This window comes from Cyprinodon variegatus, unplaced genomic scaffold (assembly GCF_000732505.1).
Source record: "Cyprinodon variegatus isolate N-32 unplaced genomic scaffold, C_variegatus-1.0 Scaffold192, whole genome shotgun sequence".
NCBI classification, from domain to species: Eukaryota; Metazoa; Chordata; class Actinopteri; order Cyprinodontiformes; family Cyprinodontidae; genus Cyprinodon; species Cyprinodon variegatus.
Window position 1 is genome coordinate 13,458 of NW_015150645.1, and position 20,105 is coordinate 33,562.

The window sequence follows — 20,105 nt, forward strand, 5'->3', positions numbered from 1 at the left end:
AAGTTTTTAAGTTTGTAAAAAAGAAGTTTTTGAGGAAGAGGAAGAAGTAGTACTCAGAAGCTGATCAAATATCGGGTTAAATATCGGTGGGGTGGCCGATGTCCGATATTCAGTTTTAAGGCCGATACAGGCCGATACCGATAGGGGGCCGATTATATCGTGCTATCCTAATGCAAACCCTTTTTCCCTCTTCCTCCTTGCTGCCAGCTTACCTTCACACCAAGGGTTGAAGAGCACGATGATGTCCTTGTTGGATTTGTGAATTGTCGGTACCTCGTCCTTCCCAGACCGAGTGGTGATGGTGAGCCCGTACAGGCCGATCACCATGTTGGCTGGGGAGTTAACCGACAGCCTGATCTTGTTGCCGTTCTGCTCTGTGATCTTGGCCTCCCAGCGTTCATCCTCTAGGTGGTCCACCATTGGAATGATGACATGGGTCCCTTTAGAGACAAGGGGCAAGGGACCTGGGACACACAAACCAGATTATGCATTATATACAGTATATAGCTTGAGGGATTTCAAAATGGTGACATTGGTTTTTGATTGTTAGAGCTCTTTAGAAGTTACATTGTTTGCCACATTCATTGACATCCTGTGTACAAGGCCTTCATAATTACAATAATTTCAAACATAGCATATTTTTCCTCTATTAAATTCCAGTAAATATGACCTTTAATGTTAAAAGGTTACTCGGGTAGTTTGGACAAAAGGTCCTGTTTTTAAAGAAATCCCCCAACATTCAAAACCTGCATTGGTCTGAAAAGCTAAATATTACTCTTATTTGATAAAAGAATGACAAAGTAAGTTAAAGTCTCTGAAGAGTTTAGTAAATTCTGCATCTTTCCGGATGGCTGCAATCAACTGGTTTTCCTTAGATAGAAAACTTTAAATAAATTGGACTGTATGATCTGGTGAACTGTAAAATGCCTTGAGATGACATTTTTTGTGAATTGGCGCCTATATAAATAAACTGAATTGAGTTAAATTGAATTGAATTTGTGATAGCCGGATAGAATTTTTTTTTATGAGTATCACATCCAAAAAATTGAGTAGGTATTAACATTTATATTCATTAAGTTAGAATATCTTTGTAAAGTTCTCTTATTTCAGAATTTCACATTGTTCTTGCTTAGTCCCACATAGGTTCATTCAACTCAATGTGCTTCTATTAATCTTTTTAATTCCAGTTAAGATTTAAGGTAATTTTAATTTAAATTTGGGTTGAAAAAAAAAATCTAATAATTTGAGCACAGAGCTTATGGTTAATTTAACTCATGCTGAACACAGATTGAGCCATATTTGTGATAGTCAGGGAGTTCTGAGAGCACAGTTTAAACCACATATGTATCCCAGCCCCTCCCAGCTCTGCACTTTTTTTTTTTAAGTAAACAAACCTTCAAGCCTGGAATTCCTCCAACACATTCATTCTTTCCATTTGGAAAGCAAAGCACATGTGTTTTAACAGTTGGTTTAAATGATTGTCTTTATGTGAGTGATAGGCTGTTATTGCCTCACAAGCCCGCTGACTGTCCAAAACACTGAATGCTCTCAACGGAAGCATTGGGTCTCTGTAACTCAGCTAGATGACCATATCTGACTCCTGCATTAGGTTTATCAAGAAGCCATTGTTCCCCATCTGACCGCATCCAGGACTCCGTGCCCTTCCTCTCCTCCCTGTGAATATTTATTCAAAAGGAAATCTAACCGAAAGCACTGTCTCTTATCTAAAGAAACAACTTTTTCCTCAAAATAAAATTAACTTTTGTCCAGATGACTGATTTAGAAATTTAAATCGCTTCAAGTACTTGATGCAGACACATCCCTTTTAATGCAGCTGAGAAAAATCCTAGTAGTTATCTAAGCACTGGCTGATAGTGAAGCCTTGCTATGCATAATATGGTCATCTATCCACAAGTGTGTAGTATGGGGATGTAAGATTCCAGAGGGAGGTGTCTGCTGTCCTGAGGTCTGGAAACTGTTAGCTCTGAGGAAATGTTGGGAGGAATCCAGATCCTGAGGCAGTTATCGCTGCAGTGCAGCTCAAAGTGACGACCTGAGCACGAACCCCTCAGCATCAGCAGCCGTGCAGTGGAGAGAGTTAGAGAATGAAATCTGCTGGAGTGTAAATCTCTGAAAACTTTGCTGTAATGCTGCAAAAAGCTGTAACCAACATCCTGACATTGGACAGTGACGTGCTTAAAAGCGTGTTAAAAAAGTGCCACTCAGCTTCAGCTGCGTTTTGGGAAATGACAGAAATGTGATGAAGACAGTGAGGGGGGGATGAGGAGGATCACTGAACCATCTCCTCCCTTTAGAGATTTTGCAGGAAGTCTTTGAATATTGTGTGAAGCCGCTCACACCCTCTGAACTGTTGCCATCAGGAAACCAACAGCATAACATCAAAAGTAGAACAATCAGACTGCACGTTTTTTTGCACCGAGCTGTTGAAAAACTGAGCCGCGATTAAGATTTTGATCTTCACATTATTCTTTCTATTTAGGAACCTCAAACTAGGCCAAGAAGGCATCAAATTTGGCATCGCTACAACTTCTCCTCCATGTCTCAAGTAAACAAATGGAAGCACCATGAAAACCCCTTTTTTTTCTTAACTGACCTGTTTTCAGCTCCAAGTTCACCTTATCCGTGTCAGCGCTGAAGGGCCTGTTGAACTCTATTTCGATCTGAAAGGTCTGTCCTCTGCGGATGATCAGCTCGTCCCCCTGGTACAGATCAGTGTGATGCTCCATTCTATTCTGACCAGTCTTGGAACTCAGAAGGTCCACCGAGCACACTGACAGCTTGACTTCTGGGTAGAAACACACAGAATAGAACGAACAAAAATTCAATTTCTGGCTTTATATCTGGCTTTTTATGATTTATTCAAAATGTAGAACAAAACTTTGATTCTACCTTCGAATTCCTTCATTTCTCCATTCTCAGGCTTTGGTTTGACAGGCTCAGGCACCGTGACAGCAGCAGGGGTCTCAGGCTTGGTGTATTCCACCTTATCTGTGACATCATAAGAGGTACTGTTCTGACGCTTACAGCAGCATGGACAGATCTTCCTGAACCAGCGACGGCAGCCTCCCTCCTCCTGCTTCTTCCCTACTTCACTCTGAATGGTAACTTCCACCCTAGTGGGCGGAGCTGCTCCGGGGAAACGCCCGATTTCAGATGGGTTCCGAACTGTTAGCCGCTCACCTGGCATTCTGAAAGATGCAGAAAAAAAAGAATATTGGCATTTTTTTTTTTTTGGTGAACAAAGCTTCTAGATGTTGCATACCTTAAATAATTAACTAAGAAGTAACTATACACATATAACCCATCCTTTGTTGGATGGAGCAAGCAGTTCTCTTACTTAACCCTGTCATAACCCGGCATGACCCTGTCATTTGAAAAGAAAATCTTTATCAGACTTGTTGGAAGAACTGCAAAAATTAACCAGACAAGAAAGATAAGCTATCAGAGTGATGGCATTTAGTTTCAGTACATTTCATTCCACCTCCACAGCAGCTTGTGTGATTTACCAAAGAGCTCCCAAGCTCTCTCTCTCTCTGCATCTTTAATTCATGAAAAGGTCAAAGACCTTTTTTTCATGTTTTTCCCACAATGACATCACATCTAAATTAGACGTTCAGTCATTCCCCAAGCATTAGAAGATCTTTCACAGACCTGGATGGGTAAACTCCCTGTGTGTTCTAGCATAATTCTTACAAGCAGCTGGATTCAATTTGCTGCACCCAGCCTGCACATCAACATAAACTGCAGATCAATGTAGTTCATATGATTAAAATGTTTTTTTTGTGTGTGTGTGTGTGTGTGTGTGTGTGCACATATGGTTTTAATAATTTGGATTCATAGTTTAAAGATTTATCTTGTTGTCAAAAGACAGATTTAAACAGAGTTTAAGTAGAAGCATTAGATTTATTGTTAGGAAGAAAGTGCATCCTCTTTTAATCCTGGAGCTTTAATTTTCAGAACATAAAAACATCTGTCTGGAAATTTTTATTTAAATTGTTTAAATCTAATATAAAGTGTGTATAAACACTGAAACACCAGACAGATTCAACATGTCCTTAAATTATTTTAAAAACCTTTAAATCAAATTGCTATGAATTAAAAGATGAGTGATTTTTATCTTTCATAGGATTTAAGACAGATAGGCCCAGGAGCTTTTAGTCAGATACACTTAATAATCTGAGCAAATGATGGGTAGCAAAAGTACCTAATAGAACGCCAAGGCAAAAGAAAACAACACTGAGAGGAACAGCTTGTGTAGAGTTTCTCACATATGTAGCCGATTTTTAATGCATCCCCACCTCATCTCAAAACAAAGAATACAGAGCTTGACTTTACTTAACCAAAGAGTCTTTATCTGCAGCCACTCTCTGGGGATTTTCCTGCATGTCTGTCCACTGCACTGCTTTTTCTCCAAAATATCAACATGTTGTAACAATACCGAAATCATTTTAAGTTTATCTTAGAACTGTGCAAGCATTTCTCTGTTTGCATGCCATTGATTGATTCAATTACAATATATATATACATATATAACAATGTGGATGAACAAGATGTTTGTATTTGCATCAAGGCAAATCATGTCAAATGGACATAGCAGGCTTTTTAAAAAGCAGTGATAGCAAAACTATGTAGCCGTGGTCAAAGGCCAGTGAGGGGGGAGTCGGGTGGGGTCCCTCAACGCATCAGGCCTTGAGAACCCGTGCTTAAGAAGAATGTGTGTGCAGTTGTGTGGATGTGTGTACCATCTATGAAAGGGTAACTGGTGAAGTATGCTTCCAGTGGGAGTTTTCCTTTCTTTTACTACATGGTTTCAGATGGTGAAAAGAAAACAGTTCTCTTCCTCTTCTGTTTTCTGTATTAGACAAATACTTACTGCATGTTTCTCTAAGACTATTATTGCCTTTATAGCGGTGCTTAAAACTGTAAATCAAGTAACTTAGATAAAGTAACTAATATAAAGACCTATGAAAAGAACTAAGTAATTTGACAGAGTTGCTGTATTTTTCTTACCTTAACGACAAACTTATAACACAGACATCAAACAAGTTTGGAATAAAGTGGTTTTAAATCCTGTTTTCTCCTTCTGCCTATCATTTGCGCATGCATCAGTGTATAAACCCTCCAATCCACCTCTGCTTGGCATACAGGATGGTTGCTAGGCTCCCATACGGGATGAAAGCTGCACATTCTGCTCAGCAATTAAAATGAAAAATGGCCTGTTTGTTTGGGGATGTTAGTCTCCTTAAAAAAATCTTTCAGTGCTGATATGTCAGAGGACATGTCAGTGCATTTTAAAAATGCTGTGCATTTTATAAATTAGTAATACAATCTAACTTTACAGTTTCATTCCTAGACTTCTTCCTGCATTTTAGAGTGAAAGTTTAGAAAAAAGCCATGGTGCAAAAACTAAAAGGAAGCCCCCCTTTTCTCTAACTCAGACTTGAAGATGCTTTAAGTTTAAACCAAAAAGTTTTCTGTTTCTAAAATGTATAATTTGTCGACATGCACCTATTGACTTTGAATGCATATCACAAAAAAAAATCATAGAAAGATTGATAGTGAACCCAGATTGATTTAATCACACTGTTGTCGAGAATGTGCTAACATAATAGAAAATGATAAGATTTAGACGTGGTTCTAAGTTTATTCAAAGAGTTAAAAAAAAGAGTTCTTTTTTTTTTTTGTTCCAAAAAAGATCATTTTTAACAAAACAAAAATAAATACCTTATGATCATTTACAGAAACAATGTTTCTGTAAATGATCATAATCATTTCTTGGTATGAATTTGGGTTTGTTTCTGAACATTATATCCTAAAATATATAAATGCTGAATTGAATGCAGGTTGTAAAAGTGAGCAGAATCTTTGGGAAAAACAAATATAAAAGGCAGCTGTTGAATACAACCAAACAAGCTGAAGTCCTGATAGGACCTTAACTAATCAACAAAGTGAATTTAGGGAGTGAAGAACAGAAAACTGGGCAAATATTATCAGCATGAGACATGATTTAATGTTCATTTTCAACAAATGAGGCGTAATCTAATAAGATTTCACTTTCTCTAAAAACAAGGCATAACAATAAAGCTTTAAGTCCAACCCTGAAAAAGAATGAGAGAAAAAAAAAGAAGCTGACCTGGTTTTTATTCTTCTTTGGATCAGCGGTGAAACTTCTTATTTCTCCTGGGCCAAAATACTGCGCTCTCTTTAGTTTATTGGAAACTTTTGTGGAGACGCGCGTCGCTCTTGCTTTTATGAACTTCTACGCTTGTCCAGGAGCAGCTCGGTACTTAAAGCAGAAACACGCCCCTCTGCCTCACTGCTGATCCCCACCCTGTAACTGAAATCACCCCACACCCACCAGAAGGTCCCGGTTCAGTAAACTTGATTTGGTAAGCGGTGCGTCATGTATGTTCCTGCTGAGTGATGGAGTGCGTCTGTCTGTGCAGTGTCTTTGTGGTAATAGGGAGAGAAAATGTTTATTCAATAAGTTTATCATGAAAAAGGGTGAGAATTACAGCATGGATAGATTCTTTTTTTTTTTTTTTAATCTGGGTTAAAAACAGAACATTTCTATCTACCTGACCTCTTAACAGATCCTGAGGTTTAGCAAACCCATAACTTTCAATTTTGGTGACCCTTGGTTGCAGATTATAAGAAAAAAACAACTTCTCAGTTTTCTTTCTCTTCTGCTTTTGTGGTTAGTCAACAGCTAAATTTTCCACAAAAAAACCCCAAAAAACATTTTGACCCCTGACCAGTTAGAGTGCATAATTGCATTTTTTGACTGGGACACCATGGCTCACTGCCCAGAGCAGCATCTTATCAGGCGTGGCATGAATGTTAGAATAGTACAAAAAGTGATACACATTTTGGCTTGTTACTAAATGTTTCTATAATAGCTGTGGCCCCTGCTGAAATGCTGAACGGTTATTTCATTTTTTCAGCAATCTGGACACTTTGGACCCTCTCCAGCGGCTCTTATTAGTGGCTAAAATGTATATTAACAGCTCAATAATTTACTATAATATATAATGTAGCTTTAGCGTTTTTTTATAAGATGGAAAAGAATAAGATTAAAAGAACCAGAAATATGTTTTAAGAGACATTTTTCTATGAATTAGTTTGAAAATTATATGTTTTAACATTAAAAATATATAAATTGATTGTTTGAGATGGCAACAACTAATTTCCTATACGAGATTAAAAAACAAAAAAGGTTTTCTAGAAAAGTCATGGTATATTTTGCAGCTCTAAACTATTTTTATTTGGTCGTACTCTGGGCAAAACGGCTCTTTAGATATGAAAGGTTGCAGACCCCTGGGTTAGGGCATTGTGCTTTGAATCCTGAGGTTGTGAGTTCGATCCCCCACTCCCACAAACTGTCACTCTGGCTCCCTGAGCGAGACACTTAACCCCACACTGCTCCCTGGGTGCCCCACAGTGGCAGCCCACTGCTCCCCAACGGGATGGGTTAAATCAACATATTCTCATTATCAGTTCGTATGAAAAGTTGTGCACAGTAATTTTGTACGTTTTTGACATTTTGTTCGTCGTATTTCCTCGTATTTTTACGTCTTGCCTCGAGACAAGATATCCTTGCACATGCGCATCTTACGAACCATTCAATAACATAGAATTTAACATACAATTAACCCTAACCCTGACCCTAACCCTAACCCTAAGATACAAAACAGCAAGCAACCTAGTGAGAGACATCAAGAAGTAATTATTGCACTGTTTTTCCCAGTTTTACGTCCGTCCGCGGATCTGCTTTTTTCGTCTGTCTGGCTGCGCATGCGCACTGATCTGTTTTTTCAAGGAAAAACGTCCAAAACGTACGAAATGCTGTGCATAACTTTTCGTACGATTTCATACGAACTGATAATGAGAATACACTGGTTAAATGCAGATAAGTAATTTCCATCTGGGATTATTAAAGTATAAAAAACAAAAACAAAACATAATAAAATACACTCACAAGCTTACCAAACTTGGCCAATGGCACTGTGGTGTGTATCTGACCTGATGTTTTTTTCTTTGGTCTCTTAATTGTATGGTATGGACAGGGTATTAGGGCCATACTAAGACACTTATTGCTAATGGTTAAACATTAAAATAGTATCAAGCATGCAAATATATCAAACCAGTCATTACAAATCTGTGAGTCAAAGTGGACAATGATCTTAATTTGATGATCATATCAGAGCAGTAGTGAAAGCAAAAGCTAAGCTGATTTTTTTCTAGAGCGAAATATGAGGCAGCAATCCCCTCTTTCATCACTTCTTGGTTAGATTACTGTAATGGGCTTTATATAGTCATCAGACCTTCCTCTCTTCTGCTGCTTCCTCCAGAAGGTCTTTTAACTGGCATAAAAAAAAACATGAGCACATTACCTCCTGTTTTATCTTCGCTGCATTGGCTGCCCGTACATTTTAAAGACCCTTTATTTGTTTTTAAAGCATTACATGATCTTGCTTGGCTCTACCTACTGAGCTGCTGCAGCTTTGTAACCCCTCTTGCTCACCCAGGTCTGTAGATCAGCTGCTCCTGAGTATCCCAAAAAAGCAAACTAAAGCTTCACAGGGATCATACCTTCTCTGCTGCTGCTCCTAAGATTTGGAACGACCTGCCTTTGGGCATGAGATAGGTTTCTTCCCTGTTGACTTTTAAATCGCTTCTTAAAACCATTCTCTCCTCCTCGACTTTTGGCAACATCCAAAATGTTGATTTTTAGTTTAATTTAAGATGGTTTTAATTGGTTTGTGTTTTTGATTTAATTTATTGTTTTCATTGTTTTCATTTTCCACTCAATTTTATATTGCATATATTGACTGTTGTTGTGATTTATTGCCTGTAATCGGTACAGCACTGGTACTGTGACTTTTGAAAAACTTGTTCAAATAAAACCAGCGTTGTATTGTATGGTAAGGTATAACATTGGTGAAATTAAGGAAAATCTAGAACTTGAAGATTTGAGTCTTTATAAGTCCATCAAAAAAAGAGAGAAAAAAAATGAAGATTTAAAAAATGTCTGTTTTTTAACTGATACATAAAGTACATGTCTCCAAAATCAACCCAGTGACCAACGTGCCAGGTTTTGTAAAATATTTAAATCTAATTAAAATTTTCCAATGAAAACTGTTGCTTTCAACTTTTCAATAAGTGCCTGATTTTAGCCGTGAGAAACACAAAAGTACTCTTTAGTCCCAAGAAGTAAACACCTTTTTTTTTAACCACAGAGCGTACACTCCTCAAAGAGAGGACTGTTAGATTGGATGCATAACATCAAAAGAATTTCCAAGGCACCTTAAATGGGAGTTTGACAACCAAGCCCTTTTTATCCCACACTAGAACAAAACAATGATTACAAGCTTCATATTAAAGTACTGGAAACTTACATCACACAGTCACCCTAAGCCTCAGTCATGAATGAAGCACATCAGTAAATGTGTGGTTTATCTAAATCAAATAATGACATCATATGAAAAATAGTGACTCAGGTAATCTAAGCTTAGATGTCTGCTGAGAATATTTCTTTCAGCTTCCCCCATACCAACTGGGGGTGGGGGGTGTCTTTTACAGAATGTTTCTAGGTTTGGTTTTGCATAATCAGCATGGCATCACCCTCATTGCAAAACAGTGACGTATGTTTCTATGGATTATAACGGCAATATTTTTTAACAATTTGGCATATAGTTTGTTAAAACTGTCAATAATATTACATATCTATACAACAAACTCCTAAAAGGTTTTACTCATAGCATACAATGAACAGATTAACTATAATAGATTATTTAAGACTAAACAGTCTTAATTAGAATGAAGTCTTTTTTTATGTCATCTTTAAAAACTTAGTCTCATGGATGGATGGATGGATGGATGGATGGATGGATGGATGGATGGATGGATGGATGGATGGATGGATGGATGGATGGATGGAGTAAGGTATAGTAATCAAAATTATCAAAATTATCAAAAAACTATTTGTAATTTCCTGATCCACTGCGGTAAAGATGTATTGCAGTTCATGACAGGGACAGGATTTGCATCTTCAGCATGTGAGTTATTGAACAATCTTGTTGGAATAAATGACGAACGATGACAAATTATAAGCCATTTGCTTTCTTTGTGAAAAAAAAAAAGATTGAGCAAGACGTTTTCAGGAAAACCTCACAATGAATGACACATTATGGTGCAAAATGGCACATGTGTTTCATAAAACTCCTAAGAAAATATCAAAGTGATGTGTGGATCTATTTATATTTGATTTATGTGACAAAATACAACATAACCCATCCGTCCATTTTCTGTCACATTCATCCCAGCTGGGTGCTGGTGCCTATCTCCAGCTGTCTAAGGGCGAGAGGCTGGGTCCACCCTGTACACACCGATAGTCCATCGCAGGTCAACACAAAAAAAACAAAAAAACAGGTCAAACTACCATTAACACCTAGGGAGAATTTAGAGATGTCAATGATCCTAACAGTCATGTGTGTGGACTGTGGGAGGAAGCCGGAGTACCCGAAGAGAACCCTCACATGCACAGGGAGAACATGCACACTGCATACAGAAAGAACTCAGGCCGGGAATCAAACCAGGAACCTACTTGCTGCAAGGCAGCAGCACTACCCACTTTATTTATTTTATTTATTTATATATTTTACTCAAAAAGACAAACGCCTCATTCATGTTTTTATTATATTTTCTAAATGTAATGACTACTAAAGAAAACTTGAACAGATGATTAGCTCTTATTAGCATGGATGCTAATTGAAATCCTTCTTTCACTTGAAAGAAACAAAATAATGTTAAAGAAGAAAGAGCAGAATAATGAAATTGTGCTCTTTTTCTTTCTTGTTGTATTGTAGACACAATATAATTTAGCTTTTTATATAGCTTAGCTTTTTTTAAGCTAAGCTATGTTACGTATATATTCAATAAGTAGCTGGTTAGCTTCAGAGCTAACAATTACAAAAAGAAACACTTTTTTATGTGACTTTAAAGCACTGGTTGAACTTCTGTGAGTTGTGGAAGCTATGTTCCCCCCTATCATTTAAAGGGCGCGTCATATTTAATTTTCCTATCGGCTTTATATGACTCAACAGTTTGACATCAGGAGCTGTGGATGGTTACAATGGTGTGAGGAAATATGCTTGTATGTGTGCGTCTGCTTAATTTTGTCATTTCCAGTGTTCATTCACAGCTTACTTTGCACATGCTTGTTCATGCAGTGTTGCTGCTGTTGCTCTGGAGATAAACACAAACAGAGGAAACCAGCAGGATCTCTGCTGGTATAGCTAGAAATGATTTATCCTGGGCACGGGTTGGCTGACAATGCCCCGAGCCTGTGAATAAAAGCAACCTTTAGGCTGTAGGTGGATACTTTGATTAAGCAGAAAATTGTTCCACCTATCAATTTTCTTTTTGTTTGTTTTTAGGCAAAGAAAAAGACACAGTAAAAGTTGTTAAAGTTGGGCGTGCATTTTTAATCAGTCCACTTAGTTTTTAAAAGTAAATGTCTCTAATAGATGTGCCGTTTAGGAGACTATAATCTTTTACGCTGGCTCTTCGTAAAACAGTTTTTATCCTCGGACTGGATCAGGAATTGGATGGTGTTGGTTTTTTAACATATGGCTTTGTACCAATCAGTCAACACATAAATCAAGACAGAACACGGTCAGAGAAAGGAGTGAGAAAGGAATTCAAATTCCAGCAGCATGCCTTCCTTTCCACCATGCACCAGGACACACTTTATAAGCCTTGCTAATGATTCTAACCTGGATTTATGGCTAGGCTTTGGGCCGTTCCAAGATTTACTTTACTTTCTTTACTCTTAACCCTCCTTTTATAACACCAACTGTATGGTGATGATTAAAAGGTGAACCTCTGCTTTGCAGAGGCGTAGCCGGAAACCTTTTCTAAGGGTGGCCAGCAATAATCAATGTACAATGAGGGGAGGCTGGAAGTGGACCGACGCCAGAATCTCAGGGTCAATTTACAGTACACTGTTCCAACAAGAAAATTAACGAGCACAATGTCTCTATTTTCTAAATAAAGACAAACTACCGGTATACTTTCCTGCAGCCTTTGCTAACAAATAAACACATATATTTAAACATCAGTCTAGATAAAAGGTATAGTGGATAAAATTCTTTCGGGTTTGAGTTCTGGGGAGAACATCTTTTTCATTGTAATTACTTACCTACTTTTATTAATAATCATTCTGCATAAAATTTATATTTACAAGTACTAATATCCACATAAATAGGATTATTTAATACGTTTTTGTTAAAATTGTTATTTAAATATGATTTCACTGAAGACTCCTAGATGACTTGCAGAGACACATCATTTTCTCTTTACCACATAAAACACAACATCTAGTTCTGAAAAGAGCATGAATTCTTTACTTATCATCCTTAATGTTAGTATATTGATGTGCATCATTAATCACAGTGTTTTTGTCAAGTAATTGTTAATATATGACAAATTTGAATCTTCAGAACACTGAACATTCAAATTTCCAAATTGCCACAGGGGTGGGCAATGATTGGCTAAGGGTGGCCAGGGCCACCCCAGGCCCCCCATCTAGCTCCTCCCCTGCTGCTCGTTGCTCAAGTTTTAAACAGTCTATTACAGGTGTTCATCTGGCTGAAATTTGATCCTCATCATCCATGACCAGCTGTTCCCTACAAATTAAAGAAAGGCCTCTTCCCAGCATGATGCTTCCATCACAATGTTTCATCATTGAAATGATTAGTTCAGGGTGCTACGTAGTGTGATTGATTTATATGCAGATGAAAAATGATTAAACAGCTGTCCTTTCAACAGCCTCGCCCCTCTAGAGTTACCATGGGTTTTAATTGTGATTATTAGGAGTGCTCTGTGAGCTTGAGGCATTGTTTTACAACCCAACCCTACTTAAAGCCTTTACCTGGACTTTATCCAAGATCTCCCTTGTTTATTATGATACTCTTGGTCAACCATGTTATTCTAAAGAACTCCAAAGAACAGCTGTATTTACACTGAGATTTTATTTCACACAGGGTAATGATTAAGTCATCTAGGAATGGTTTTGCAATAAGACAATCAGATGTGAATCAGGTGAATCCAAATGAACACCACATGTTTTAGCTGGCCTTTTTTCCACATAACCCCCTTGCATAAATTTTTTTATTGTCGAGGCTTCAAAGTGCCAAAGAGACAAGCTGTAACAGATAGCAGAAACGTATAGAGGTCCCCATCAGTGTCTTTGCTTTTTTGAATCTTGCTCTGTTCATTAAAGATGTATAAACGGATATATTGTCGATGAAACCTATGCCTAATTCTTGCATCCACCCTCTTCTGTGGGTTTACCAGGGAGCTGACTTCCTGTAAGCTGAATTTCTGATATATCTGTATGTAGAAGTGTGAAAAAAGTCACGAGCGTGAGAAATGTTAAATAGTAACAGCTTCTGCTGAAATGCCTGACTGAATTTAGGCTGATTACGTGACAGAAGGATATGGAAGGAAAAAAAAAAGGATGCTAGACACAAACACATGGCATAGATTAAATAATGTTCTGTCTGTGAAATATTTTGAAAACCATGCATCGCTTTCCTTTCAGTTTGCAATGGTTGCCTATTTTGGGGAGATCGATTACATGAGCTCCTTTGATGTGCTGAAGATTGAGGATGTTACATTTCTCAATGCTGAAAAGTTCAAGGGGTACTTGATACTTACTTCTGTAAAGTACTGAGAGTTTTCATGACAGTGTTTCTGTAGATTTGGACCTGTGAAGGAGGGTAAAGATGTTTTACATAAATTAGAGCTGTGTTTAAAGAGGATGTACTGGTCCATGCGAGATCTTCAGTATTCACCCTCTGGGTCTTTTGATTTAGTATGACTTTTTTCAGTGTATTAATTCAAATATCTTTTTTCAGAAAATTCAAACCCCCCTATGTCTTTTTTAAATTCACACCCAAACATCAAACCGAGGTACAGATATGTCATTCTTATTGGGAAGGAAGCTTTTGTGATTACAGCACCCTGTAAACGTCATTATTTCATAATTTGGCTCATGTCCTAACAAAGGAATTTAGGTTTGCTGCCTCAGCTTGTTTAATTGGATCATTATTAAAAACATGCTTATGTGTGCACCATAATGGGAAATAAAACATGCTGTGGATTAATAAATAGTCTAAAGTCAAAACATTAAGTACTTATTTCAATATCAGATTAAATAAGTTGAAAAAGCAGCTTGCTATGTGCTTAACAATTCCTGGGACACTTTGTGTAGTTGCTCTTTTTTTTGGCTTATGAAAGTTTAAGATGTTTGATATGAAAAATATAAAATGCTGGGCACACCGAGTGACAACATCTGAAATAGTTTATTGCTTATGTCCTCAATTTCAGTACTGTCTTAAGAGCTGAAGAACAATAATTTGTTATGAGAAAGCAATGGACCGGCAAAGTTACTCTACTGCCCCCTGCCGGTTTAAGGTAGAAGTGTTATACCATTTCATTATTATATTATATATTTTTTTCTTTTTGCATAGTGATAATGATATATTAAAATCCATTATGTCATCTTCAAGTCTTTATGAGATGGTTGGCCTCTGTATTTATAAACCTTTTTGATCTTCCTGGTCATCTTACCACCCCTTGTTTATTTGAGATCTTACAATGAATTTTGTTCTATTGACCAAATCATCATCTAATAGATAGGCATACATATGACCAGGTAGTGATCTTAGCTGCTCCTTTGCATTTTGCTTTACAAAACAGAAAATATGTATTTTCCTTCAGATAATTTTAGATTCTAAAAGTTTACTGTCTGTTTGATGAAATTTCAGAATTCAGTCTTCTTAGGTAGAAGTTGATCAGCAAAATATATCTTTCCTAGATAGTATTTTCCCACCTTGCCTTGAGATGCTTACCAATTCTTTCAGATCATATTTCCATATTGTTCTTCATATAACCCTTTACATTTTCTTTCACTGCTAAGCTGCTGCTCATTCACTGTCTGAAAGATGTATAAACAAAATTTCTTTTTGTATACACTCTGTGTATACAAAATGACCTTAAAGTTTGTCTAAGTCATATCTAATAGTTATTTCTAATATCATAAATGTATTCTTTCTTTTTTTTCCTTTATTATTGTACATGTAGGCTCCATGGCACACACTGGTGCTAAGACATAATAATTAAAAAAAATGGTACACTTCTTCTGAGACACCGCATATTTTTGACAGCTTCTATTATCAGCTGTGCTAGGGGAAAAAATAAATCCAGAACAAAACTAATTCCAGATCATGATGCAGAATTCTTACAAATTATTTTAGTGGTACTTTTACCTCTTGACAGTCTCTCCGACCAGTTCCTCTCATGTGTTTTTATCCATTTTGGTGAAACTTTATACTAATGTCAGTTTGTTTGATATATTTTCAAAGTATCGATTGTTATGTACAGCTCACCATGGTGAAATCATGCAGGCACAGTAGAAACTGCCAACTAACTAAATACAATCATATAATGATAAAAGAGAAAAAGAAAACAAAAACACAAGAGATTTTTTTTTCTTTACATATTTAAGTTTAAAATAGAGCAAGTTATGAAAGGTCTCATTCAAATAAATGACAAATGAAATCTTTAAACAAAAAGGTAAACAATGATAAAAAAAAAACTCAAAATAAATCATGTCAGAAATTTATAAAACAGTTTTTAGCTTAATAGAAATTTATACAGAAACGAAAACAAAGTTAGGTATTTAAAAACTAAATTAAAACAATTTGTTTACACAAAAATCAAGATCTCAATCAATGGTAAAAGTAATGCAGAGAAAAACTATGATGAAAGGCAGCTTTTGAAACAGTAATAAAAATAGATAATTATTTAAAAATGTCAAGTTTAGGGAACAGGAAACTTTGATTTTATAAGTCAAGTTAGGAAACATGTTAAGCTTTAAAAGACAAACAAACATGAAACGTTTTTTTCTTTTTCTTTTTTCTTTTCAGATATTGCAAATAATTCCAAACAGTAATTGTGTCATTACTAAGGAATGGCTAGATTTAACATTTAATAACATGAAACAAGCCAAGAAAATCTCACGTTTACTTCTTTTTAAGATTATTTTTAAAGGTATGTATAGTTTTATTATTAAACGATAAAGAACCTATTTTACTGTTTAATAACCCCAGGCCAGTAGGGGGCAATAATCCTCCTATATGCTCGTTCTGAAGCGCTTAAACAGGAAACAGAGGAAGAAGGAAGATTCGTACTTCTCACACGTGAGTTCTCATTTTGTGTTTGTTTCCCTTCTTAAATGTGTCTATTTTATGGAAATACTAGATAAGTGCTAAGGACGCGTGGCAGGAGTTTGTAGGGGAAAGCAAATGAGTTCAAAATGCGGAGAAGAACTGAAAAGAAAGGAGTCCAGGGAAGAAGCTGAAGGGTGCTGCAACTATGGCGGCCCTCATACAGTTAACCATGGAGGATTTGAGGAGAGAAAGAAAGCAGTGGAAATGATAAAATAACCAAAAGATAGAAGCTACGCAGAAGCAGTGAAGAGAGTTGAAGGACAAAAGAAAGGAGAAATGAATTAAGCACAAAGTCTGGTACATATGCAAAACAAAGGAGAAAGAAAAGAGAATTTCACTCAGACACTAGAAAAACTCATTTTATTCAGAGTTTATCATTAACTGCACACTACAAGCCCAAAGATTTTCAGGTCGTAAAGAAGTTAGTTGGAAAAAACATAAGTTACAAGGTTGGAGATGGATGGAAGGACAGGAGCATCTGGTTATTATTTCAGTCTTAATAATACAAAATAAATTAAGATGTTTAATAATAAATGGATAATGATTGAATGAATATATGGTTAAATTAGAAAATGTAATAAAATTGATAGATAAAAGGGACACTAGATGGATTTAGTTTATTAAATAAAGAATAAAACATAAAAGTTTAGGATATTGTTTATAATAAATACTATTTATATCAATTAAAGATAGAGTATAAGCAATTATTATATTTAGGATATAAATGTTAGCTGGAATACTGTGATTTTGTTCTATGATCCATACTGTTAGGTGGCGGTAATGCATATTAAAGTAGTTTGCCAACCGCCAATAAACTTCACAAATAGGAAGACATCTCAGTTCAAATAATGTATTAACTTGTTTGACAAAAATCTTGCCCCTTTTTTCTTGCTCTCTCATTTAATCTGCTTTAGATGTATTTAATCTGTAAAGAATTGCTAGCTCAGGTGAGAGATTAGTCTTTAGAATGTTAACTCAGCAAGAATCCCATAAAAACTGGAAATGTACAGATAATAAAACCTTATAAATACCAAAGTTGTTGATTCTCCCTTTCTAGAACAGCCCGTCTGTTAATGTCATATACCTAAATTTGATGTGAACCTATCTCTATTTCATCCAGGGATTCAGACTGATCATCTGATCAGCGTGTGCTGAGATCCTCAAAGATGCTGGCTAAAGTGGGAGAAGCTGAGCTGCAGAAAGGAGGAGCAAAGAAGAGGAAACTCATGGCTGAAGATGGAGAAAGAGGAGAGCAGAAGAAGAGACATTATGAGGAAAAAAAGAGACCAAAAGCTCGGGGGGACGGTGGAAGGAACAGACTGGATGCTCTGAGCGTTGGCTACTTCCGCCGAGTTGGAGAAAGACTGAGCGAAGGCTTTGAAGATGACGAGGAGAGAGGTGGGATGAACGGGTTCTATGAGGGGAATTAGGTGTCCGGAAGTGAAATAAGAAATACCGTACTCTGACTCTCTAATTCAGGGTTTCTGGATCCCTGCCCCTGATTCCCGCTGTTCTACACATATAAGATTTCCCTCTGCTTCCACACCTGAATCAAATAGATAAATTACCTCCTCAGCATGCAGCCAGAGTCCTGCTGATGACCCATTTGGCTCATATGTGTTGAAGCAGAGATGCTTCTAAAAGGTGCAGGACACCGAACCATGAGGATCAGGACTGAGGAACCCTGGTTTAACAGAACATTAACTGTAGATACTTAAACAAGATTATGTTTTTCCTCATTGAAGCTTGTATGCTCATTTGCTAGAGAGGTTAAAGCTTGAATCTGATCGGTTACCTTATGAATTTTATGCAGATATTTCAAATAATGCAATGATGATTTAATATGCTTTATTTTCTCCTTTTTTCTGAAAACTAAATTCATAAAGCAATTAGATGTAAGCGAAGGAAGCTAGTCTGATCTCATACTTAGAAGGGGGATCCACACCTGAATGCTTAGTGAAGTAAAGAAAAAGAAAGTGATTTTCTTCATTCCATCCATCTATTCTCTGTCACGCTTTATCCCAGTTGGGGTTGCGAGGGGTGCTGGTGCCTATCTCCAGCTCTTGATGGGCGAGAGGCAGGGTACACACTGGACAGGTCGCCTTTCTGTCGCAGGGCAACACAGAGGCAAACAGGACAGACCGTTTTAGGACATGCACACTCGCACCTAAGGAGAATTTAGGGAAGCCAATTACCCTAACAGTTATGTTTTTGGACTGTGGGAACATGCCGGAGTACCCAGAGAGAACCCACGCATGCACAGGGAGACCCTGGTCCAAGAACTTGGTGCTGCATGGCAGCAGTGCTACCCACTGTGCAGCCCCTGATTTATGAAAATGATTTTTTGGGGATAGGGCAGGACATAAGGGCTGAAATGTAATTTTTGATATATTTCTTAATTGTGGTTGATACAATATTATTTTGATATTGATATAAACCATGCCCGCAAGTTGCATTCTGTTCTGTGGTATTTATTTTGCCATATTTTGCAATCCCTATTGCAAAATTATCTACACCATTTACCTACAGTGACTAAGAGCATGCATTGTTGTTCACCACACTTCTTCCATCTCATATCTTTTAAAGAAAACTGGTGTTACCTTTTTCCTAAACAGTCTCATGCTTGGACGTTTCTTTATTTCAACAATTTGTTCCATGCTTGTCCTTTTTATGTTTGTGAAAGCATGTATAGTTTTAAAATTTACATTTACCTAAGATAAAACCCTCCCCTTCTCTCCCGAAATAGTTTTTGTGTGCCGTCTGGTAGCTCAGTGAACGAGTAGAAATGTTTTGGCTCCTAGATAAAACGAGATCGCTTAGGTAGGTCATCTCTGACCACATCCTGCTGGGAAAGGTTGAGGCGAAGAAACTGTTTTCACACTCCCGTGTCATGACTTCTTCACAGGGGATGCAGTAGGATGATTTTAGCAGAGAGCAGAGTTAGTTTAGACGTACAAGGTTAAGGCTTTTATATGCTCAAATGTGATTGGCATGGAACTATGTCCAAAAACTCAAACCTTTATCTTCAATGTTTTTCTAGTTGTCATTCTATGTGCATGTTTTTATTTGCATGGTTTTTTGCTTTTAAAGATGTCTCAGAATATATTTATGTAAAAACATTTGCTTTTTGTTTTGCAGAGATGTTTGTGAAGAACGTCCTCACCGAGGTCAAAGGTAAAGCCAGCCTGGTGGCGACAGACCAGACAGGAAGCATCACGCTGGAGCGGCTGCTTCAGCTGTCCAGCCCAGAGCAGGTCGGCGAGGTGCTGGCTGAACTGGGGGGGGAATCGGGCTCTGGATTTAAGGAGGTTTCCTGCGATCGCTGTGGAGGCCATGTTGTGGAGAGCGCGCTCAGACAGATGTCCAGATGGGAGGGTGAGTGGAATTAAACTCTTAATCAACCATTGTCTAAACAATTTCTTTATCTCTTCTAAGACTTTAAGGTGAGTTAAGTTTGGTTATTTTTCAAATCCAAATTGACTTTCACTCCATTTCAAACCCAACAAATATAGAAGTCAGAGTGCATTTTTTGCTAGGATCCTTAACACATTGAAATGTGTTTACATATAAATATAAACATGATTAAAGGAAAATTCCGGTTTTTAACACTTTTAGCCCATTTTCTGTAGTGTCCAGGATGAATTCGAATGATCGACACCAAAATTTTGACGATTGGTCCTTTCTCTGCTATTTGGCTCATGTAGAATCCCCCCTGGCTGCTTCAGAATGGCTTTCATAGTGCATGTCCGATAATGTCCTTAAAACAACCTTAAACGTTCTTTTTTT

The 20,105-nt window shown here is 37.2% G+C and overlaps 2 protein-coding genes across 2 annotated transcripts in view; one reads left to right on the forward strand and one right to left on the reverse strand.

Moving 5' to 3' along the window:
- LOC107087727 (protein-glutamine gamma-glutamyltransferase K-like) overlaps window positions 1-6,311 on the reverse strand; it is an 18,304-nt gene extending 11,993 nt beyond the window's left edge. Inside the window, exons 1-4 of the mRNA XM_015379453.1 lie at window positions 6,155-6,311; window positions 2,911-3,209; window positions 2,615-2,806; window positions 213-464 (exon numbers count right to left, since the gene is read on the reverse strand). Of these exons, the coding sequence (XP_015234939.1) occupies window positions 213-464; window positions 2,615-2,806; window positions 2,911-3,208 (742 nt within the window). The 5' untranslated portion in view covers window position 3,209; window positions 6,155-6,311. The remainder of the gene's footprint in view (window positions 1-212; window positions 465-2,614; window positions 2,807-2,910; window positions 3,210-6,154) is intronic.
- Window positions 6,312-17,442: 11,131 nt separating this feature from the next.
- nop9 (NOP9 nucleolar protein) overlaps window positions 17,443-20,105 on the forward strand; it is a 10,713-nt gene continuing 8,050 nt past the window's right edge. Inside the window, exons 1-2 of the mRNA XM_015379441.1 lie at window positions 17,443-17,717; window positions 19,458-19,694. Coding sequence (XP_015234927.1) covers window positions 17,486-17,717; window positions 19,458-19,694 — 469 coding nt within the window. The 5' untranslated portion in view covers window positions 17,443-17,485. The remainder of the gene's footprint in view (window positions 17,718-19,457; window positions 19,695-20,105) is intronic.